The sequence below is a fragment of the Silurus meridionalis genome, chromosome 23 (assembly GCF_014805685.1).
Source record: "Silurus meridionalis isolate SWU-2019-XX chromosome 23, ASM1480568v1, whole genome shotgun sequence".
In the NCBI taxonomy this organism is placed as follows: Eukaryota; Metazoa; Chordata; class Actinopteri; order Siluriformes; family Siluridae; genus Silurus; species Silurus meridionalis.
Window position 1 is genome coordinate 19280124 of NC_060906.1, and position 24690 is coordinate 19304813.

At 36.1% G+C, this 24690-nt stretch overlaps 1 protein-coding gene across 1 annotated transcript; it reads left to right on the forward strand.

Annotated features, from left to right (window-relative positions):
* On the forward strand, positions 1-24661 carry xrn2 (5'-3' exoribonuclease 2). Its single transcript, XM_046836442.1, has 31 exons — positions 1-252; positions 2755-2882; positions 2969-3080; positions 4341-4452; positions 4669-4727; positions 5522-5611; positions 5778-5850; positions 6259-6309; positions 7004-7161; positions 7245-7319; positions 7529-7662; positions 7990-8047; positions 8145-8252; positions 8408-8452; positions 9774-9917; positions 10004-10048; positions 10308-10402; positions 10896-11031; positions 13730-13837; positions 13965-14054; positions 14174-14246; positions 14336-14419; positions 14651-14748; positions 15076-15155; positions 15245-15301; positions 16017-16085; positions 16412-16540; positions 18571-18722; positions 21146-21206; positions 24109-24249; positions 24393-24661. Exons 1-31 carry the CDS (start codon positions 178-180, stop codon positions 24517-24519), a joined length of 2967 nt encoding a protein of 988 aa, XP_046692398.1. The 5' UTR covers positions 1-177; the 3' UTR covers positions 24520-24661.
* The last annotated feature ends 29 nt before the right edge of the window (positions 24662-24690 follow it).

A 24690-nucleotide genomic window follows, 5' to 3' on the forward strand; every position in this document is an offset into this window, starting at 1 on the left:
ACATGAATCCTTCCTATGCTATAAACGTAGCCGATACGCTAACATTATACAACGCGTTGTCATTAATTAGTGCTAAACGATAGCGTCTTGTTTTTTTTACACAATCAATTGGCGGTTTTTGGTAACGAAAGTGGTTTTTAAAGCTATTTTTTTAAGAAAGGCGTGTTTTAGCTGAAGATGGGAGTCCCTGCCTTTTTCCGCTGGCTGAGTCGGAAGTATCCGTCTATAATCGTACACTGCGTGGAAGAGAAGGTATGCTAACATGCTAATCATGCTAGAAGCGGCTAAACACAGACACTGAAGAAATTCACGGAAAAAACACATCATATAAACTCAAATATCATGGAGTTAGTGAAATTCTGTCTATTCACGATTACTTGCAGGGTGAAGCAGTTTATCCGATACTGCTGCTGTATTAAACACAGGGCCTGAACCTGCAGCAGAGACTCAATAAACACAGGAACCAGATCTCTTTTAATCCCACACTACTAATGTGCTTTCTGTTTGTTTTTGTTTTGTTTTAAAAGCATCATCTATCATTTCCATCCTGTACAATCAGTTTAAATAGCACTTTACTGTGGAGAAAGTAGCATGCTCCTGCTAGAAGTCGCCAGATGAGGTCATATTTGCAAATTCAGTGTTTCATTTGTTTATTATAGTTTTTCTCAGTTGCTTGAATCATTTGCATTTCCCAAAACAATCTGTACAGCACAACACACATTGGATTTCTTAAAAAAAAAAAAAAAGCATGTACTTCTCAAAATCTTTCGTTTATCTCTCAAAAGTAAGTATTTGTATCAGTGGGCAGAACATTGCCATCACAATGAAAAGTCGTTTTGTCATTGTTTACAAACAAAATCAAAATGTTTAGTCGTGTTGTTAATATGATGGCGCACAGTTTCAGTGTCTCTTCATGTAAACTACAGTTTGGATTACAGCAAATAAAATTAGACAAAGTTGAATTTCTTCTGTGTCGCAACTAACTATGAATATTTATTTGTTTGCACGTTCGTAAAAAATTTGTGTTTTGGTGTCTGTGTCGCTCGCCAATTTAAAGTTCAAAAGATTCACCTTTGACCTATTTTAAAGACCATTGTCTGATCTGATGACTTTCTCTTCCTTTTAATTCAATTTGAAATCAGTTCAAGACACATTTCCACAAAAGTTTAATAGAAATTTAAGATGACAGATGATGACAACTGGTTTAATCGTTTTGTATTCAATGACTTATGCAACAAACTGATTCTGAGGTGTTTTGGGGTTAAAAACTGTTCAGGTGAAACCAGTATAATATATTTTGATGAACATTAACATAACTAATGATGTAGGAAACAGCAGGCACTTGTACACAATCGATTAAATCATGTACCAAAGCATTTGCAATTTGATCAAAGCAACAAGAAATGTTATGATGTGCACAAATGACTAACTGCTGAAAGTTGAACAAGAAGTTTTGAGAATTTCATTTTGATTCAAGAAACACTCCAAAGATTCAAGAAGATTTAAGAGAAGGATGGATGGATGGACTAATTTGATGAATAGATAAGAGATTGACTGATGATTCATCCATCCATCTTCTCTATTCATCCACCATCCATCTGATATATTTGGTGGAATGATTGATAGATGGATGGATGGTTTGATTTGATAAATGGATAGAAGTAGAGAGAAAATGGATCAATTTAATGGATCATGGATATATGGGTGGATGCATGGATGATCTGCATACATTAATCTATCCAGTTAATCTGTACATGCGTCACCATCCATCCAACATGGAGAAATAAGATGGATGGATGGAGAAGATGGAGGAAGAGATAGATTGATTAATAGCTAGATAGGATGGATGTATAGAGTAGTTAATTAATCCCAAAGGTTACAGCAGCCAGTTCACACACTCAAAAAAGATATAACATAAAACGCACATTAATCAGGCAGTGAGGTGTAGAAGAATATTAAGGCTAGGTAAAATGAAAAAATCTCAGAAAAAGAGGGAAAAAATTATTATTAATATTAAAAAAAAATTCTTACACTGTTTATAGTAGTGCATATCAAAACCCCTCAAGACTTTCTGGGAAAAAAATACGAATATAATAAGGGTTTTATCAGTGTAGAACATAACATATAGCAGTAATTATTAACATTGCAGATTTTCAATTTGTTACAACAAATAATTTCATTTATGGCAAAGATCATTACAAAAAGTACCCAAAAAAGATAACATATGCCTGAGCAGGTTTATTACTGCCAGCAGCGTTTTCTCTCACAAAGGAACGAGCAACCAAGTCAATGAACACAAGCCTGAAATAAGCAACTCTCCTCCCAGAAAAGCCTAAAACAAGTGAATTTTATAAAGCACAAGCAAGTATTGTCTATTTCACACAAAAACTTGCAAACTCTATGTACACAGACCTGAAGTCGGGACTCAACCCCGTAGGTGCAGACTCTGTTTTCCACTCTTTATTATATTATTTTCTGCGTTTCCCTAAATTCATTCACTTCGTAGCTAATTCAAACTACAAAACATTAGCTAGCTAAGTTAAACAACAAGAACAACGTGTTTTGAGTTGCATCCTGTCAGACACGGCTCTGTGTGGTGTATATGAAGGCAGGGGAGGGGTGTATGGAGTAAATAGAGGCCAGATAATCTTTATTTTATAATTGCAATTTAATTGTATCATTAATACAGGCTAAAGGAACTCTGATGCTTTGTGCCAGTGTAGCCTTCTGAGATCATTTGCTTTTTCCCCCCAGTCTAAAGAGTGCAATGGAGTTCGGATACCTGTTGATACGACGAAGCCCAACCCAAATGAGGTGGAATTTGATAATCTTTATTTGGACATGAATGGAATCATCCACCCTTGCACACACCCTGAAGACAAGTGAGTATTTTACCCAGATTGAAGGTTAAAGCCATGTTTTTGAATCTATTATTGATGTGTGTGTGTGTATGTGTGTCCCCTTTCAGACCTGCACCTAAGAATGAAGATGAAATGATGGTTGCGATTTTTGAGTACATTGACCGGCTCTTCAACATCGTTCGTCCAAGAAGAGTTCTTTACATGGCGATCGATGGTGTTGTAAGTATTCAGGCTCAGCATGTAGCCCTTCACAGTTCACGCAGCTGGCTTTGTGTTGTAAAGAACGTGCGCATTAAGACGTGTTTGGTGCCAAAAGCCAGACTGATGCAACCGCAAATTAGTTTCAGCTTAAACTTTGCAATGTGCATGAGTACTTAAAGCATCAATATACAGCTAAAATCTTGTGCTTCAGTTGTACATTGTGACTCAGACACATTTTAAAATGATCAAATGTGTGTAGTCTTAAAAAAGAAACATGGTGGAGGATATTAAAGAACATGGACATTCAGTGTCTAAAATCGTTCAGTTCAAATCCGTATAAATGTAAATGATAAAGTGCAGTGTATGCGTTTTTAGTTTTATTCTTTTGAGTTCAATCAGTTTAAAACTCCTTCTGTCCGAGGGTTTCCGTGTTTTCCTCACTTACTGAAAAACATTTTTAGCATTTGGCAGATGCACTTCTCCAGAGCGACTTACAGATATCAGTTATACAGCTGAGCAAATGAAGGTTAAAAGGCTTTGCTCAGGGCTCCAGCAGTGGCATCTTAGTGATGCTGGGATTTGGACCAATGACCTTCCTGATAGATCACATGCACATTGTGTCGCATTACCACAATTCTCATTCTCAGTTAACAGCAACGCTGTTTTCAAATTTATTTTTCTTTTTTTCTCCTGTTAGATTTGTTATAGCCTAATTTTGAGCTCTTTGTGTAGAACTGTCATTTTCTTCCTCTGTGTAGACTACTGACCCCACGGTCAGATGAGGGGGTCACACTGAAGGTCAACAGTTTAATGGAAAGTGATTTTCAGAACAGTGTGTGTAAATTTCTTCTGCAAATCTGTTCAGTGTTTAATTTTAAAACCATACTGTGAAGCCAGTAAAAAGATAAAGAAGACTGGATACCAGACTTCAAAGATATTGACAGAAAACCTCAGTTGTTTAAAGAAAAAATAAGCAAAAATAATTCTAAATAGCACTTCTTGTTTATGATTTTTGTGACTGTGGCTCTTTAGATATTTGCTAACATTAAAGTGTCTCTTTGAAACACATTTGTTTGCATTTGACTAATTATTGTATCAGAACAGTGTAGATTTGAGATTCGTGTTTTTTGGCTCTGCTAAAAGTACTGTATTTAATTGTAAGCAACACATTTTTTTATTTGTCATGTCTGTTGTGGATTGTGCGCACTATGTTGACTTGTTAATGTTGATTAGTGCATGGGGTTTCACTTTTATTTATTTATTTATTTATTTATTTAGGCTCCTCGTGCCAAAATGAACCAGCAACGATCCAGACGATTCAGGGCCTCCAAAGAAGGAGTGGAGCTTGCTGAAGAAAAACAGAAAATGAGGGAGGAAATTGTTCAGAGGGGTATGTTTTTTTTTTTTTTTTCTCCTCCTCCCCCTTTCCTCAATTTGCAATTTTTATTGCAAATTACCAATCCATAAGGAGGGGTGCTCTTTAGTTAGTGTGTAATGTTATAGTCTTGTATTACATTGTTCTCTGAGTGTTTTTTTTTTTTTTATAAATGTGTGATGAATAACTGATTCTTTTAAATTAATATTTTATTTATTTATTTTTTACAAGGTGGTTACCTGCCTCCTGAAGGAATTAAAGAGCGATTTGACAGTAATTGTATTACTCCGGTGAGTCGTTCGTATGCAAGATCAATGGTTTTCTATTAGTGTTAAATGTCACTTCTTATAGCAGCATGCAGATATAAAATCTGAGAACACTAAGATGAATCTCAGTAAGCAGGAGTGTATGAATGTTTATCTTTTTGGTGTAGTTAATAAGGCAACTATATAATTAACAAAAAAAGCTGTAAAACAGTGCAGTGACATTTCTGCAAAAAGTATAAACCAGGCAGTATTTAACTCTGGGGGAGTTAAGGGGCCTAAGGGGAAGGTGATTGAGTAATTGGACATTGTTTTCTACCTAATTCTTATTGGGTGTTTAAGATTGTTTGTGCTCTGTGCTGGACCTCTTTCCCTTTTGTGTCTGTGTCCACTTAAAATAATCCATGTTTGCAATATCAGTGTTTGTAAAAATTCCATGCTGTTGATGGTTCCAATGCAGCGGTTTGGATAATGGTCATTCATTTTTATAACTGATAGACTTGCACTCTCAGCCAATCAGGTCAAGCGTACAGCAGAACAGCGCAAAAAGAAAATTGAGAAAAGATGGTGCTTACTGAGTTTATTTTTTTTAAATTGATACAATTCTGGTCTGGTAAAGATGACTTGGATTTATTGATTTTTACTTTTTAAAACATGTACATATTTTCTGCTGGAGTTATTGCTCGAGTCCACAATGCTCACAAACAACTGTGGTGTAATAAATAATGATTTACAATGCTTCATAATGCTTAATTTTGTATTTAAAGTATGGTATTGCTAATGTGACAAATCTGAGAAATGTTTTGTGCTTTCCGGTTAAGGGCACCGAGTTTATGGACAACTTGGCCAAATGTTTGCGTTACTACGTTGCAGACAGACTGAGCAATGATCCTGGATGGCGGAATGTCACAGTAGGTCATACAGCACTTGTTCTATTCAGGCGTTAATATAATGGTTTAGACTTTTGCAGCTCAGAAGTGTAATATAAAGCCTTTATACGTTCTACTAAGGAATTACAATTAAAAATATTACCTGACTTATGCAAGTTTTAAAAGTTTCTTCTTCCTCGATTTTTAGGTCTTTCTGTCTGATGCCAGTGTTCCTGGAGAAGGAGAACATAAGATCATGGATTTCATCAGAAGACAGAGAGGTAAGCTTTGAATCAAATGGAATAATTATTATATGCACTGCACGTTACTGAGTTCAGAGGTGATTGTTTTTGCTCAGTACATGCTTTTAAAACTTGTTTGAACCAGACCATGGCCAGAGATAGCGTGGATACTGTTTAATTGTTAGAGCTGTTACAGTCAAATACTATTAATATTAATATTTTCGTTAATTTAATTATATGATGTATATCTAAAAGACAGCAAAAGTCAATAGAATGGAAATAAAATTGTGTGGCCCATTAACAACCTTGTACTGTTTCTTTGCCCGGTGGTTGGGGACTCCCTGTTCTATAATACTGCATAGCAACTGATTCACTTTGCTTCTGTTTTGCTAATTTAGGCCTTGTTAGTCACCTTTTCCTTTTTTTTTTCCTTTTCCTTTTTTTCAGCTCAGCCCAACCATGACCCTAATACACACCACTGTCTCTGTGGCGCTGATGGTAAGTAAATGTTTAATTTAATTTGTTCTACCCTATATACCACTTATCAGAAGAGATTAACTTTATATAGTGATGTATTGAACCAAAGCAGAAGGGCAATCCCAGACCCCCCCAATTGTTTGTGTCTACTGCTCTAAACAGAAATTGCTGTAATAAGCTTGAGGGGACCAAACCGTCTAGTAATGCTTTGAACCTTTTTATGAATAGGAGCAGTTAGAAGGCAAGCAATTTAACGACAAGGACTGTAGCAATCAATGGTGAATGATGCCTTTTGGGACAAAGGAGAAAAACATTGCACCTAATTAAGTTTAAAATGAACTCTGTGTGTTCTTTTCATCAGCTTTAGAGTCTACCTGATGCTGCAGTGTAGGAACTATATCATGTTCATGCGTGACCCATAATTAGAAGTAATACAAATGAATGTAATTTATTGTAATAGTGCAAAATTGGCAGTTAAATGGATTCAAACACTTTTTTATTTTATTTTGGACAATGTGATCTGGGTTGAATAATGGCTGAATAAAAGACTGTCAGCCAGGCTCCTTATTTTAGAAATGGTGAAAATAAGAGGATTATGCTTTTAGCATTTTTATCTATTTATTTTTATTAAATCTGGTTTTTTGTCATTTTCTTGGGAATTATGTACATTAAAAAAAACAAAAATACATTAAAATGAAAATGTTCTTCTCACTAGCTGATCTTATTATGTTGGGCCTGGCAACACATGAGCCCAACTTCACCATCATCCGAGAGGAATTCAAGCCGAATAAACCCAGACCATGTGCCTTGTGTGGACAGATTGGTCATGAAATGAAAGAGTGCCAGGGTGTAGCCAGAGAGAAAAGAGGAGAGGTACTACAACAAAATCTCTGTACTTAAAATACTCCAATACATTTGTTGAGTTATTTATTCAACTGGTTACTTTCTTCCCCAAGCATGATGAATTTGCCGACAGCGTGCCAGGATCCGAGCAGGAGTTTATATTCATCCGATTGTGCGTACTGCGCGAGGTGTGTTTGCGTCTCCGCCACATACACTGAAATGATTACACTGCATGAGCGTAAAATTACAGCTTAAGGGGATAGACGTGGTTAATTCGATGTAACTGCCTGGTTTTAATCCAATTGTGTTCAACAGCCTTGTAGCTTTGTGGTGTTGCACTTTCTGCTTTAGCCTTTTGTCACTGCTGTGGTTATTAAAGGTTATCATTTCTCTGCAGTATCTGGAGCGAGAGCTGACCATGGCCAGCCTGCCTTTTCCATTTAACTTTGAGAGGAGTGTGGATGACTGGGTTTTCATGTGCTTCTTTGTGGGAAATGATTTTCTGCCCCACTTGCCTTCTTTAGAAATCAGGTACTTCAAGACCACCTTACAGGTTTTTAGTTCGTGTGCACACACTTAAATATTGCATATTTTTCAGTGCTACAATTAATCTTTTAGTGAAAAAAAAAAAATTACATTCTTCCTAACAAAGGCATTATCACTAGCGATTCTGTGGTGCCTGCTGGGCCTGAAACGTATATACGTGAAATCTAAATACATGAAGGAGGATATCTAGTAAAATATTTACAGTATAAACACAATAGTTTTTGTTATTGAATTATACTCCCAATGAATAAAAATGAGTTGCTGCTTGGATGTACCTCGAATTTCCACCCTTATTTGCACGTGTTTTTTCAGAGAGGGCGCCATCGATCGACTCGTGGGTATTTACAAAGACGTTGTGCACAAGACCGGGGTAATGCACTTTTTCATTGATGCTTCAGGACAATGTTTGTTTTAGGACTAATAGGCAGAGAGAGCAAAATAAAGGAGTTTTTTTTTTCCTCATTCAGGGATACCTCACAGAAAATGGTTATGTCAACCTAGAGAGAGTGGAGCTCATCATGCAGGCTGTGGGAGTTGCTGAGGACAACATATTCAAGAAGCGCAAAGACGACGAGGTACAGCATTCTGTTTGACAAAATAAAAGGAAATAATCAATGATTTCAACAGAACATCTCTGAAGAGTTTGACTGCTTGTTTTGCACTGGTGTATGTAATAGTGGTGTTATATTTGTGTGTGTGTTTATTGAGGGCTCATTGCTTTCTTTTTTAGGAAAACTTTAAAAGGAGAGCAAAGGAAAAGAAGAAGCGAATGCGAGTGAGTGGAATTAATTTGTTCTCTCTTGCACACATTCACGTTACCATTAAAGTCCTCTTGCATTCCAGACGTGTGCGCTGCAATTCTTCATTGACATCACTTATGTTGGGTTTTACATTTGCCCTTATGTTTATCACTAATTACTTTTTGTTTGTTAGTCCCAGTTTCCAAACTTGGAGCTCTATTGATCTTCATTGTCTTTTAGGTTTCTCATCCTGCTGTTGCTTTTCTGTACTAATGTTTTAGGGTGTTTCAGAATAAATGGGAATATTATTCTTTATTAATTATTTTTTTTACCAGCGATCTAAAATCAATATTTAAAAAAAAAAATTGATAGAAATCCTGTTTTTCTCTCTTTTAAGTGTCATTAAAACTCAACTTAATCCGAACATGCCAAAATAAATCAGAATAAGATTAGTCTGTGTCATTAAACTATTACTACTTTTCCATTTTCATATATTATACTACTTAGAAAGTAAGTTATTTAATTTTAGTCTGTTTTACTTCCCAACAGGTTCTTGTTTTTTGTGTTTGCAAGCATACGTTGAACAGACAGAATTCAAGTTCTCTCTGTTTAATGTAATTTTATTCTGTAGTGCTTGACTGCTGCATCCACATGTTTTTAGTCTTGTGTGGGCAGTAGGTTTGTAGGGCAAAAAGAAAGAGCTCACAGACAATGTGGCTCATTTATTGAATAATAAAATTCCCTCATTTTAGTGCAAGAGAACAATGTACAGTTTTTTTGTTTCTATCAGACATGCTTTCATGAATCATGTTGAGGTTCACTTCATTAACCTTGTTTTTTTTGTGTGTGTGTTTGTGTCCGCCACTTGTAATTTCAGTGAGAAGGCTATGTTGGAATTTAAATCAGTTGTTGCTTTCGTCTGTTATTAAAAAGCAAAATCTTAATATTGGTTTCCATGAAAATGAACCCAGCATGAAATGCTGCGATAGCTGCTTCTACATCTCTAATAGCTTTTGTAGTGTATTACATCACAAATGATTACACAACATTTAGAGGCCTGTGCAGATTTGCATTAATGCTGCATGGTTACTTGTTTAAAAAAAAAAAAAAAAAAAAAAAATTAAAGCTATAAGAATTGCTCACAAAATTGTTTTTGAGATGGCTTTTAAAAACAGTTCCATTGATTCTTGACTTTTGTACATTTTTATTAAGCATACTTGATTATACCTGACTAAAAATATAATTAACTGGAAGAGACTAATTTGCACTTAGCGCAATGTATAACTGGTATTCAGAATCGTGTGTGTGTGTGTGTGTGTGTGTGTGTGTGTGTGTGTGTGTGTGTTCTCGTTATAGGCAGAACGGGGTCCGGCATTTGTCACCGGAGGTCAATTTTCCCCTCACGCATTGGGAGGAAGAGACCGTCCGATGCCTGTACACAATGCTCGCCATACGGCTTATGATATGAGAATGCAGGGCAGTAACTTCCAGCAGAACAAGGTATGTGCTTCAACAAGGTCCGGTTTACTTGATGTTTCTAACCAGCGACTTATCTTTGTTTTGGGTTTTTTTTCTCACACCTACAGGACGCTGCAAATTCTTTAAAAGCCAAGTTGAGAAATGGGGGAAAGGCAAGTATTTCATCCTTTTTATCTGCATGACTCATTTTGAAGTCCTCTCCAGTTTAGTGATTTTTTTTCTCAAATACGTTTAGTTTGTTTTTGAAGTCGTGCCGTTTTAATTGCATCTTATTTATATTGCATCTGAAATATATTTAGACATTTATACACATAATTTGAGACTATAAAAATTGTTTTGCAGTAATACAACACGCATCTTTATGTTGCACCATAACATATACTTCATATTGCTAGATAATTTTTTCCTCAGGATCCTGCAGGGCCGAGCGATAGCATGGACAGTCACAGTGTAAAGAGGAAAGCAGAAGGCAGCGACAGCGAGCCAGAGCCTGAAGACAACGTCAGGTGATGATCTGATTGGAGCTCACTATTACATCTCATTAATCCCCCTCTTCCCCCCTGCTCAACTCTGGTGGTGCCTCTTCCACAAGTACCAGTGATTAATATGGAAAGGGGAATATGCACTGAATATTCCTTTGTGCTGCACTTGTCAAAACTGTTAAATCCGTTGGGCTAAATTGGTATTCATAGCAGTATTTCTTGCCCCACTGGGGACGCGTTGAGGATTCGCTCGACAGATGCCGCTCGTCCTTGATTACATGAGTGGAATGCTGCTGCCTTTCTAGACTCCACCAAATTTGTGTTCCTGGGCCAGTGGTAATATTTATGAGAATGTGAATATGCAGAGAAGAATTATGTTTTTCACATTAATGGTAAATTCAGCTAATATAATGAGTCCACTGTCAATCATTGACTTTATTATTATTTTTTCTTGTGGGCTGTGTGGTTCTTTTTTTCCTTCTTCATGCTAACAGCTGTGCTTGTTCATATTTTGCAGGTTGTGGGAGGCAGGCTGGAAGCAGAGGTACTACAAAACTAAATTTGACGTGGATGAGACTGATGATGAGTTTCGTAAAAAGGTGGTCAAGGCTTACGTAGAGGGCCTGTGCTGGGTTCTCCGGTATTACTACCAGGTAAGTGGCTGAATATGGATCCACTATGATGAGCACTTGTGCTCGAACACTTTATGCTGCACAAATGTTTTCTGCAGAGAACAAGGAAAAATTAACATGTATTACTCATGACCAAGTCTCGTTTTTCTCGAGAGAAACCGAAATCAGATTGGCTTATAATAATGCACTCATTTATTGTAACTGTTAATAAACAACCCACTTCATTACTTGAAACTGTAACTGGACCTTGCTGGCTGTTGTAGATAGGTGTGCTTTTGTTTACATGGTTGGAATGTGAGTGTTGTTAAAAGGGGACAGATTTAACATAGTGAGGGATTTGAAAGTTTTACTGGGTTTTATTTTCTATTTTTATTGGTGGATTGATAAGTATTGACAGCCGTAACCAAGTCTCGCCCCCAGAGTTTAACGCAACTCGTCATGTTCCGCTTTAACGTGATTCAAGGGCTTGCATGTAGTCAAGCCATAAATGAGTGTGCGTAACTTTTGGAAAAACAACCACCCACACATACACACACTTGTAAACCCATACACAATGCAGTTGCATTTTTCTCCATGATTGTGTGTCAGCTGGCTTGAACCTTTCTGAAAAACAGTGATTGCACAGAAGTCTACAAGTCTATTCTTACTGATGCCCTGTGATTATCCATACATTAATAAATTACCAGTCCAAGAAACCTATTTAATTGAGGGAGAGCACAAATCTTGACTAATATTGACTAATATACTTATAATGATTTAACCTTGCTGTTTTGCTTGCAGATAGCATAGAAATGTCAAGTAATCTTAATAGGATATTTTTATCACCCACCCCATGATGGTGGGCAGTTGATCCATGATCTATGTGGATCATGAACCTTGCCACGCAAGTGACCCACAGATTAATTGATCTTTTTTTTTGCAGAGCTAAAGTTTTTTTGGGGATTTTATTTATTTATTGATTTATTTCCTCTTTCTGCCGATATTGCTATTTAGGTAATTTTGTAACTTCACAGAGCAGGAATGTGCTCACATGAATAAATCATGTTAATCAGTCAACAATGTCTATGGAAGGAGCAAAAGAACTTGAAAAGCCTCCCATATCATACAAATCGCATGTATGCGATACAAAAAAAATAGCATGTATGCATTTTTGCTTCTCTGGAAAATGTAATGACTGAAGAAGGGTAGTGGACAAAACTGTTAGAGTATGCAGGCACTGTGGCATTAGAGAGCCATAGGAAAGGGGCAATACATCAAATATGGCCAGGCATCTAAAGCGACGACATCATATTGTTACAATGACAGGATCCAAACTGCAACATAGTTTTTTCTTGTTAAAACCAAAAGTTTTTTTACTGTAACTTTTTTTGTAATAAATTTAAAGATTTAGAAATCTAGATTTGTCTCCTCCTCCAATTTTGTAATATTTTTTATATATAATATATATATATATATATATAAATTTTTTTTTTTTCTTTTTTCTGCTTAGCCGAAAAATCAGATTTGTGACTCAAAAACTGTAGTGATTTTGTGATTTGTTGCGCCAATAATACATATAGTGGTCTGAAAAAAGCACTACCACCATGTTCCTTTTTATTTATTTTTAGTCCCTCTTTGTTTTAATAAATCAACAATAGTATTATAAAAGGAAATTAATTATTTGTTTTCTGTCTGATCACTTCTTATCGTATGTTGGCTTGTCCTTCAAGGACTGGTATTATGTAGTCAGTTACAAATACAGGTCTTGAACTTGAGCTGTAAATTGGATCATTTGCGTTTCAGTAGATCCCAGTTTGATTAGGGTTCTGGCTGATGGATTTGTCTGCAGTAAATAAGATCTCATACACTTGCTACGGCTTGTTTGCCTCCACACGCTTCGCTCCCATGGGACTCGCTGAATAGATTTATTTTGAGCCCTTACAATTGCCAGCGATGCTTCTGCTGCCCTCCGTTACACATCCACATGCATTTGCGCGCACACAAGGACAGCACTGAAAGGTGTATAAAAAGGACATTTGAGGAGTAAATATAGGGGTAAAATGCCCACGGCTAATGTTTAACCTTCCACATGTGAGGGTTTAGCAAGCTGTACCATTTACAAGCATTGGTTTATTGGTACTTCACACAATTTAATATGCTTTGAAATGGTACAACATTTCAGTGGATTTAAGACTTGACACCAATGTAAGACTTAAAAATTTCCTTTTTAAGGGTAAATATTCTGACACTGAGACCAAATTAGAAGACATCGGCACTAGACTTTTATTTTTTATGATTGGACTAAAAAGGTGTCGTGGTAAAGCATCTTATGTAGCTTGGGAAAAATTGGGAAAGATGTCTCTTTAGATGAAGAACCCAAAAAACATTCTTACTCTGTCTTCCTCTGAAACCAAACATGGTATGATAAAATTGTTTAAATACAAGTCAGTCAAGCAATAAAAGAAATTTTGTTTTATTTTTAACAGCTTATGAAGGTATAGCTTAATCATGTGACATGTTAATATTGAAGTGTTGCTTGGAGCACAAATTCTATAACGAAGAATCAAAATGGTAATGACATGAACTTTGTAGGAGATAAAAGTTTATGGTGACCAGCATGAGTGCATTGGAAGATGCATCCGTTCCAATGATGTATATTTGGATGCTTAGTTTATGTCAATATTGTGTATTGGGGTAAAAATGCATGGATTATTGATTTTTTTCAAATATTTTTTGACAGGGCTGCGCATCCTGGAAATGGTACTTTCCATTTCACTATGCACCGTTTGCATCTGACTTCAGAGACATTCAGGGCATGTTTACGGATTTTGAGAAAGGGACCAAGCCAGTAAGTGGAACTAGAGAGAGAGAGTGTGTGTGTGTGTGTGTGTGTGTGTGAGAGATATCACATCACACACACACTTTTTTTGTGTTTTAAATTAAGCTATTTATTTATTTATTTTTCTTTAAAATAGTTCAAACCTTTAGAGCAGCTGATGGGAGTGTTCCCTGCTGCCAGTGGGAACTTCCTGCCACCAACATGGAGGGAACTTATGTCAGACCCAGTAAGTCCACTTTTATATATAACATTGACATAGTATCTTAATGTCATGGACAGAAACACCATAGTTGATCAAGGTTGTAACATGATTTATTAAGCTTTGAAAAACCTGTTTTAAAACAGGACTCGCCCATAATTGATTTCTATCCTGAAGACTTTGCGATCGATTTGAATGGGAAGAAATTTGCCTGGCAGGGTAACCAGTTTAAGTTTAATACACAATCCACTATTGCCTCAATTTTGTATCATGCTGTTGATTGTGTATATGCACTCGTGTGTTTAAAGGTGTTGCCTTGTTGCCGTTTGTTGATGAACGCAGGCTGCGGGCAGCCTTAGAAAAGGTCTATCCTGATTTAAGTCCAGATGAAGGTGAGTGCTAAAAGACTCAATTCCATTTATTTAAATTTTTTTCCCTTCACTCTATGGGGTTCAAAATTAGAAACATTGTGGGTGTGAAACAATTAGTTATCCTATGTTTTGGTTGCCATGAAATGTTGCCATGTTAAGTACCTTTTACAAGACAAGTGCATCCTTTCTCACTAACTTGAAATAAAAGTGAAATGAAATGCTCTTGTGGTTTTTGTTTTTTCTCCTTTTCAGCCAGACGGAATAGTCTGGGCAGCGATGTGGTTTTTGTGGGGAAATCACACCCTCTGTGTGACTTCATCGAGGAACTTTATAGATCCGAGTCTCATGAGGTAGGAAATATTCTTGTTTAAACAAAATTAAAAGCATACAAATGTATGTAAAATCGCCGCACAAGAGCTGCAGTTTTGGAGATGCTCTGACCCAGTCATCTAGCCATCACAATTTGGCCCTTGTCAAACTCGCTCAAATCCTTACTCATGCCCATTTTTCCTGCTTCTAACACATCAACTTTGAAAATCAACTTTCTGGTTATACTGTCATAATTCTCTGCCTGATGTATGTATCATGTCCTTTTAATCATAAATGTAACACTGCGTCATCACTTCATAGCTTGCTGTACAGAACACACTCCTGACTCTGTGTTTCACTTAATTCAGGGAACTGAGATTCCTCCTGAGCTGTGCTTTGGGATCCAGGGTGCATTATCTCTTGATGAAAATCCCATTCTACCAGATAAGTAAGAAGCAGTCACTTTATTCATTATTTTCAACCCAATTTTTTTTATGTGAATCAAATCTAACAGTTTGCGATCGCACCTTTTCTCAGACTTGTCGAATCTCCTATTCCCATGCTGAGGGATATTCCATGCAGCAGTGCAGTTGGGTGAGCTGAACTCTATACATTAAACTTTTTTTATCCAAGGATGTTCTGCATTTGAACTCTACTTAAAATTAATCAATTTTATTTATTAATTATCTCAATTTTACTCTTCTGCCCAATGCACGTTTGGGGTAGATTTATTCTGAGGTTTCCCTTTGCACTGGAAGCACAAGGCTAATGTTGCAAACGAGTGATGAAGTCCCAAGTCCCAATTGAGCATATTTACAGATTTTACGAGTAAAATTTAACCTTCTTTTAAGTTGTTTATTCTGTGGTATGGAGCTGTTTCTGAGCATTTGGTGATCCTAATCACTAACTAACTTGAGGTACCCTCTCTGTCATGCCTATCAGTTTTATTTAGCTTATTTCTGTGTTTAAAAAAACACAAAAAAAATGATGGCCCACAGTTTAATAAACAATCATGTAAAAACAAATAGACAACACTGGCTAACTCTTGATCAGGGGATTCAGGCTACAATTTTGCCTTGGTGAAATCAGAACTTTTGAGACCCTTTTAACTAATTTCTATTTTTAGGATGGAAGCATTCAGCCACAATGATCCTTTGTGAACAATATAAACAATTCCAAAGTTTTATGACTCCTCTGTTTGCAAAACAAAAAGTATAGCATTTAATGTTTTCCTTTACAAAGTCATGAACTTTACATTTTTAAAAAGGTTGTGTACTTTAACATCTGTATTCCTTTTTTATTTTTTTAGAATTAAATTCATGGATCCACAATATGAAGACAATTATGTGTTCAAGGCTGTCGTCCTTTCTGGGGCAAAGTAGGTATCTACTCAATCTTATTTAGAAATGATTGGTAATAAGGACTGTGCACTTGTATTCTGTTGTGGTTTAAAAAAATGTAAGGTGCTACTTGGGTTACAAATTAAGCTGCTGCTAAAGTTAATTTTTAATTTGACTTTAATTTTAAATTTTGCATTAAGCAAAGCATCTTTTTAGCTTTTTTGGTAGAATACTAGGATGATGTCAATGTTGTATTATTTGAAAGAGCATAAGGTTGTAGTTTGACCTGAAATGTAATGATATTCATGTCGTTTTTATATTGGTGATTTTTTTTTTTTTTTTTTTTTTTTTTGTTTGCTTGCAGGATTCCCCATAAAGTGTTGAAGCCTGGTGACTGGGAACGGTCTAACCACCAGCCATGGAGACCCCAACTGGGCTTTAATCCCAACCGTCAGCAGATGCATCTGGACCAGTCTTCTTTCAGAACCCTGGGGTAGGTGTGATGCACTACAACATATTACATAAATTATTTTAAAAATATATATATAAGGCATAAAACTGAGGTCATAGGAAAACCACTTTCTCTGTATTGCTCTGATGGCAATGTTGGCTATAATTTGCAATTTAAACTCTAGGCTTATGTTGGCATGCATACTCCTGATAGTTGCTATGGTAACCACTTTTCAGGGACTTGTGATTTGCAAATGGTCTACATAAAGTCTGAAACATTACATATTTATGGATAAAGTTTTCTGTTATGTGACCATTTTTTATACAATTTTGCGCGTGTGTGTGTGTACACGCCTATGTGTATGTATTTTATATATATATATATATATATATATATATATATATATATATATATATATATATATATATATATATATATATATACATATATATGGTCACCTGGTCATAAGTACAGTATGTGATTTTTGAGCATCGCACCACATTTAGTCCCAATTTGCTCTTATTTCCTCCACTCTTCTGGGAAGCTGTTTCACTAGATTTTGGAGTGTGCTTATGGATATTTGTGTTCATCAGCCTCAAGGGTATTACAAAAGGCAGGTACTGATGCGGGTGAGGAGACCTGGGGTGCAGTCAGTGTTCCAATTCATCCCAAAGGTGTTCAGTAGGGATGAGATCAGAGCTTTATAGCAGGCTACTCAAGATCTTCCTCTCCAAAGCATCTAAACCATATCTTCAAGAAGCTCACTTTGTGCACAGAGGCAGTGCCATTAATCCAATGATTAATCGAGTAATCAGATAAGAAGTACTTTTTCTTCATTAAACAGCAATACTAAATATACAAGAGAAAATAACAGGACTCATAAAATTTACGTAATTTGTTTCCTATATATATATAATCGTTTTTATTATTATTATTGATGAAACTGCATACAAGAATATCTGTGTTGGTGCATTTAATTGCCATAATAAATCAAAATGTAAATAAATTTTATAAATATATACATTACATATATTACAAATATATACTTAAAAAAAATCTAAAAGACATTTCAGATTACTTACTTAATTACTTAAAGACCAAAAATCTTTTTTTTTTTTTTTTTTTTGAAATTATCCCAAACTTTGGAAACTTTCTCTTTCTTTGGTCTGAATCCCATTTCCGATACAAACAAAAAGTTTTTCTCTCTATTCTAACTTTATTTCTCGTAAATGGCCTGAAGTTTGAAGCTGTTGGTGTATGTCCGAGGCTCCTCTGCTTCATCTGTCTTGTTCTGTCTCGTCCAGAGCTGATTGTTAGACAGAGTTCTCTCCAGGGATTGGAGGCTATGGCTCCATGTGTAGTTAAATCGACAAAATGTAGCATTGAGGCAAAATATTTTGCCTTGAATTTTTGTAATCAAATTACTCGAGCTACACGAGGAATCGTTACAGCTTATATAACATATATATTTGTATGTATTATGTATGTACAAGTCTGTGATTTTTGCTTTGTAGGTGCAGTACTGTCTGAGCTGCTCTTTTGGTTTTGGTGCCATTTATACTTGTGTGTAAATTAATAGCATAAAACTAAAACTCATTTTTGGTGATATCTTTTTAATGAAACCATAGTGACATTATTCTGAAAGGCAGGGATTCCAAAGTTAATGGTCATGTATTTTCCTTGTAGGAGGCGCATTAGTTTGTTACATTGATAGACTGCTAGTCTGGGACATTTCGGTGGAAACCGACCAACCGATCTTCTATAAAGCATGATTATTCTTTTAGGTTCTGCTTCCTTTCATAAAAAAACTAGAACAACTGCTTCAAAACTTAATTGAACATCTGGCTGATTCATCAGCCCTGGGTGCGAAATGATTTATGCATTGCTTGGATTTTTGCTTTCTGAAGTCTTAATCTCTTAATGAAAGCAATCATTAGGTTTGATTAGACCATGCAGACAGGTGCTTAAGCCTTTTAGAGCAGAGCAAGGAGATTTAGTTTTAATTCCTACCTCTGATCTGAGGGGATTGTATGTGAAAGATTCTATATAAATGCTTTTTCTTTTTTGTTCAGCCATCATATCAACAGTCATCAGCAAGGAGGTGGTCAGCATGTCCACAGGCCCCTCCGTGGTGCCCCGCATATGGGCGGGCAGTACAGCAATGCTCCACCCCCCAGTACATACCACCAAGGGAACTATCGCCCGCCTCTTCAAGACAACCAGCGTAAGTTGCACAGGCACTTTCTCCTCAGGTTTAACAGAATTTAGGCCACAAAGCATGTGCCAGTTTAACAGAATGGGCCAAATATTTTTTTATGTCAGATGACAGAGCTACACCTTGCATAATGAATTATTTTTAATTAATACTTAAGAGGCAGTACTATGGCATGTTTGTGTTGATTTGCATGGAGTAATATCTTGATGTGTATTCAAAAAGAATGATTCACCAAATGGCTAAATGCCTCATGCAGCATCATTAAAGTAAATTTGAAGAACTTATGTAGCTGAGTTATAGTAGCTATTACATCCTTGTGTTGAGTGTGTTCATAGTATTTATTTCGTCTGTTGCATAACATTGAATTTTCAATAACTTCTGTCAGAAATTGCCACACATGTGACTCGTGCACAGTAACGGTCAATGATCTGCCCTTGTTGAGTAGCATTAGCCTAAGTCTTGCACCTCCATACTCACAAGTCGATAAATGATCTCCGCTGGCTTCTAGCACTCAATGTGAACTCTGAAACTACCACATTGCATTAAAAAAATAGAATGATCAGGTAACGATGAGGACTGATTAATGACTTGTCCCCATTTTTGTCTGAGTGTTCACTTATATTTATTTGTCAGTATTAAAACATCTAACTTGGTAATTAGCTTGTCATCATTTAAACATTTATTTCTCCAACCCTTCTGAAAAGTTTCGGCAGATTTAACTACATGTTGTATAACTGAGAAACATTCGAAATGTGGATTATTATCAGCCACAGAGCAAAGGTTTTTAAGTACGTTTCTCAAGCCTTGACCTCCGACTCCATCAGCAGCAAGGCTTTAAGCTTCCTCACTTCTGAGAGCAGCCATATCTTTGTGAACCATCACCGCACACAGCGGGTGTGTGGGGGATGCCGTGACTCTGATGGAGCATGCTTGAGTAGTGTCATGAGAGGGGTAAAACACTAGTTAACTTTCCCTTTTCACTGAACCATTACCTCCTGTGGAGTCTGCCCAGTGTGGAGTTTGAGACAGACTGCTGTCTTTTACTGACTTTAATTGAAACAGCTGGTGGTAAAGTAGTGAATTGCAGTCAGTAGGTTTGGTCATAAGCCCATAACGTTATTTTAATAGTAATATTTATCTCCTATATACACTTTTTAAAATTATTATTAATCTAAGTATTGTTGACAAACGTATGTATTGCACTGTTTGTTTTGTAAATGATATAATTATATTCCTGAGAGATTTATCGTCACTTGTCAATGACTATCACCAATATTCAGACCCTGAAAATGTGAAACTCCTATACTATATACAACAGAGGGACTAGAGCCCATCTTGCCATCATGTGGATCTATTAAAAACCAGGCAGTATGTCTGTATTTACAAGATGTGCATTGGGACAGTGTAATCCCTGTGTTAAGTTAATGAGAAGACAGTTTACAGAGGATTGCTGATGTAATCCTATTTGTCACCTGGTGTTCAGATCCTTTCAGTTCTTCTGTCCTAAGTCTAGTCAGGGTTTATTAGGGATGAATTGAATATAACGCCATCTTTAGGATGTATACAGAGCTCAGCTGACTGGGATGGGGGTGACGACAAGATAATTGGGCTAAAAGTGGGTGGTCTCTTTTGTTTTGTTGTTTTTTTATTTTTTTCTTCATCCCTTTTTTTTCTGGTCCGTATATCCGAACGTGTGAGAATTGAATGCCATCTTTGCTATTATGGATGCAAATTACAGAAGACTATGGAAAACAGTCTATTTGCAGGTGTAACTGATTAAAACAAACATGAAAACATTGCTTTTTTTTTTCTTCACACACCCCCACTCTCTGAGCAGTTTAGAACCCATGTTTGTAAATGACAGCTGAAGTTCTTGTCTTTACTCCCTGCTTCCCCCTACATAGTCTGTCTCCCTCTTTCTCCCTCTCCACTGTCTTAGCCACTCACCAAGCCTTCCACTATAAAACAAACAAGTCTGAGCTCTGCAGCTGGTTATTGCCTTGGCAACGAGAGATTGGGTCGAAGCCACTTGCTACTTTTTTTTTTGGGGGGGGAGGAAAGTGTGCCTTTGTCGAGGGGTTTGCCTCGCTGGAACTAGAGCACTTGAGCCCGGCACAATGTCGCCAGATGAATGCTTAGTTCATTTTGTAGGGGAAGAAATGCAAATGCAGAATCCCGTACCCGCCCCCCTCTTCCCTCCCTTTACCCCTTAAGGTACCGCTGCCATTCGAATCGCTTCTGCTTAATTGTATCACTGAAACCATTTTGCTTTCATTATTCTGTTTGCAACTAGTAAATCTGAAATAAAATCGATTTGAAAGCTCTATTCAAATTCAATACAATAAGGCTATTTCTTACACACCCTGATACAGGAAACACTTTCATGACCTTGTGCTTCATATAAATATATATATATTTTTTTTCTTTGATAGATTCTAGGCAGCAGGGGCTTCCAGGAAATGCACTGCCATCGTATCCACAGCAATACGGACGGTAAGTTTCCAGCTTTATCCATCATCCTCTGCATTTCGTCTTCACCATACTTAAACATCACCTTACTCGTGCTTAAGGTCATCGTGTGCTTCTTGTAGAACGTAGCCATGCATGTCCATTTCATCTACTCAAGGTTGTGTCCCATTATTCCATATACATGCGATATCAATACATCTCACTCATACATATGCAGTAGTGCTACATGAATTGATCGAATGTCTTGCAAAAGGACTTTTTCTGAATTCTTTTGAATATAGAAATCCTTTTTTTTTTTTCTTCTTGGAATTGCTTTCTTCCTTTCGCTTCCTCTGTGGGAGGGCTTAGAATAGAATTGGTTATTTTGCACAGGCTAAACAAATTTTCTCCTGAAGAGGTTTGCAGGACTTAATGAGGCAGCACTAATTCTGTTGGTCCAATATCGTCTCGAAGGCTGGGCCGCTGCGGTCACACAGACCAGCCATTGATTCTGGCTCCAGACCTCTTCAGGCACTAATCAGCTTCTTTTGGGTTCAACGTTTTAGGCCTGCCAGGCCTATTGTAGGCCGATGTCACCTTAGGTCAGTAGTTATTAGTGGTGACTGTGCGCATTTCCTTTAAGCACTCAGGACAGACACGAATGAAATGCATAAAGGAACCTGGAGGAGGGATTATGGATTCCACTGGTGTTTGCTAAGGCAGGCGTTGGGAAGGCTGTGACATGGTTAAGTAATGAGGGATGGTTAGGATGCTGCTTTTTCTTTTTCTTCTCTCTCATATAGAGCCTGGATTAGAGCTAGTATGGGTGTTCTGCTTTATGGATTGCCACATGTTGCAGATTTGCTATTCATAAAAACGAACACCGTTTTGAGCTCAGTAGGAAATTGCCAGAGTGTCAGAATAGAATTTATTTTTTTCCTTTAAGCCTTTTATTTATTTTCCCTCCATCATTTTGTACCCATGCAAATGAATAAAACTTCAATAATTTATCAAAATGCCCAAAATGCAGTATTTCCTCTATATAAACCTTTTGAAATGTCACCACACGACGTTTTTTTTTTTTCTCTTCCCTCCCCTTTTTATTCAGCACTGAAAGAAATTCTCAAGTTAATCAGATATTTGACTTTTTTATTTTTTTTAGGAGGTTTATACATTTTAATAACACCCTTTATTTTTGGTGTTTCTGTGGGTGATACATTTCAATAGTCCTATTTGTCTTTTGTAACTTGCTATATAACGTTCATGGCGTAATGTGTACGTGTGTGTGTGTGTGTGTGTGTGTGTTTTTTATTTATATATATATATATATATATATATATATATATATATATATATATATATATATATATATATATATTTTTTTTTATTTATATATATATATATATATATATATATATATATATATATATATATATATATATATATATATATATATATATATATATATATATATATATATATATATATATATATATATATATATATATATATATATATAAATAAATAAAAATGAGCGGATGGTAGTGTGCTACACACTAGTGACGCATTGTTACATGCTCATGCTGGTAACTGTGTTTCAAGATTCAGGAATCTCCTAAGATTATCAGGAAAAACTTTTAAATGTGTTAAATAAAGAACTATCACAGATCATTAAACTAACAGTTTTTTATGCATCATTACAACTCGATCCTTTTTCAATGAGTTTCAACTACATGATTCACAATGCTAGGCATTGTTTTGGAATGTACCACCCGTAAACAGGGACTTGTTTAATAAAATAGGACTACAAAAAGTCTTTAAAATTAAAGTTTCTAGCATATGTAAGGGTAAATATTAATTATATTTGTTTTATTGAAATTGTAGAAGTTTTGTGCTTTTTGTAAACTTTTTTTTTTTTTTTTCCCCCCCTCCTCTTCAATTTAGCTGGGTTAAAAAGGGAGTCGTCCCACCACATGATGCAGGACTCGTGTACAATAGTCCTGGCACTGTTAATTGTTTTTAGCAACGTCACAGGAATTTTTATTTTCTCAAGCCTCATCTTTTTCTATAAAACTATTTTTGTTAATATGCAGATAAGTTTTGGTTTAGGAGCAGGATTTGTCTTTATTACAGGCATTTTAAACTTTTTTTATTTTCAATGTAGCACTTAATACTTTTTGTATTAAAGTGTACACATTTGCAAAAAAAAAAAAAACTTTATTTAGATTCTTACACCATAAAAAAAAAAAATTAGCTCTGCAAATACAGTAATCCCCCGCTTTACCGCAGTTCGAATCTGGCGCTCCCGGTTTATCGCGGGATTGCATTTGCCACACTAATTTGTTTGTTGTTGTTTTTTTTTTTTTTATGGATAGCACAATAGACCAAAAAACTTATCGGGAATTATTTTTATGGAGTTTTATGTTAAAATTATGCAATGTATTAATAAAAATGATATTAAAAAATATTATAAAATGTTAATACAGTACTGTATACATAAGCATTTTTAGGGTGTTATCCGTTTAAACGGGGGATTACTGTATAATAATGTATTCATATAATAAAAAAGTACAACCAGGTCTCTCTCCATATATAAACATTTCTAACAAATTCAATTCCAGTCCTTTCCATTTGTTACAGAATTTAATTTATTGATCTTTGATCTGTCATTTGCTGGGGTCATGTTGATTTCACTTCTAGTTCAAATTGATTTTGTCCACTAAAATTATTTTTTTTTTTTTGTCGTTTCCCCCCGGCCCCCACCCCCCACCATAAGACATAATTCCTTTAATATGTTTATGCAACATTACACACTTTTTTTTTTCTCTCTTTTAAAAGCACAGACCAGCTCAAAATGTTAAATCTAACCTATCTTAAGTATTTAGTTCAGCCGGAATTGTCTCTCTTGAAGGTGACTGATTTTAGTTTGTGTTTTTTTTCCACCCAGGCCTCAGCACGGTGCTCATGGATGGGACAGAGCGATGCAGTCTCAAACCTCTCGTATCAGCATAACATGCAGAGGGGCCGTGGCGGAGCAGGGGGTTTCCAGCAGCACGTGCAACGCCGAGATGATCGCCAACCAGAAGGGGTACACAATTATTTATAAAATCCTTGTAGTTTTGGACTACAATTCTCAACTGCTTACATTCCAGCACTTTTACATACTTTAGAGATTTTAAGGATTTTGCTTATTAGATTTCTTGATTTTTATTATTTTATCCTCTTCCCCAGGGTTATAATTCATCAAGGGGTTACGGCCTGCCTCCACCTGCAAGGCGCTACAACTGGAACTGAAACAGTAGACCTATGTGAAGGAGATGTTAGTGTCTGCGTCTTGCTTTTTTTTTGCGAAACATAACTTTTTTTTTTTTTTTGGTGGACTGTTAAATTTCTTTTTTAAGAAAAACTCTGGTTTTACTCTGTATAACAGTTTTTATGTACTGATTTTGTAATTCCTGTTACATTTAAGAAATACATATCAAATACATTTTTTTGTGTGAGCGTGGTGTCGTCATCAAAATACCAGATC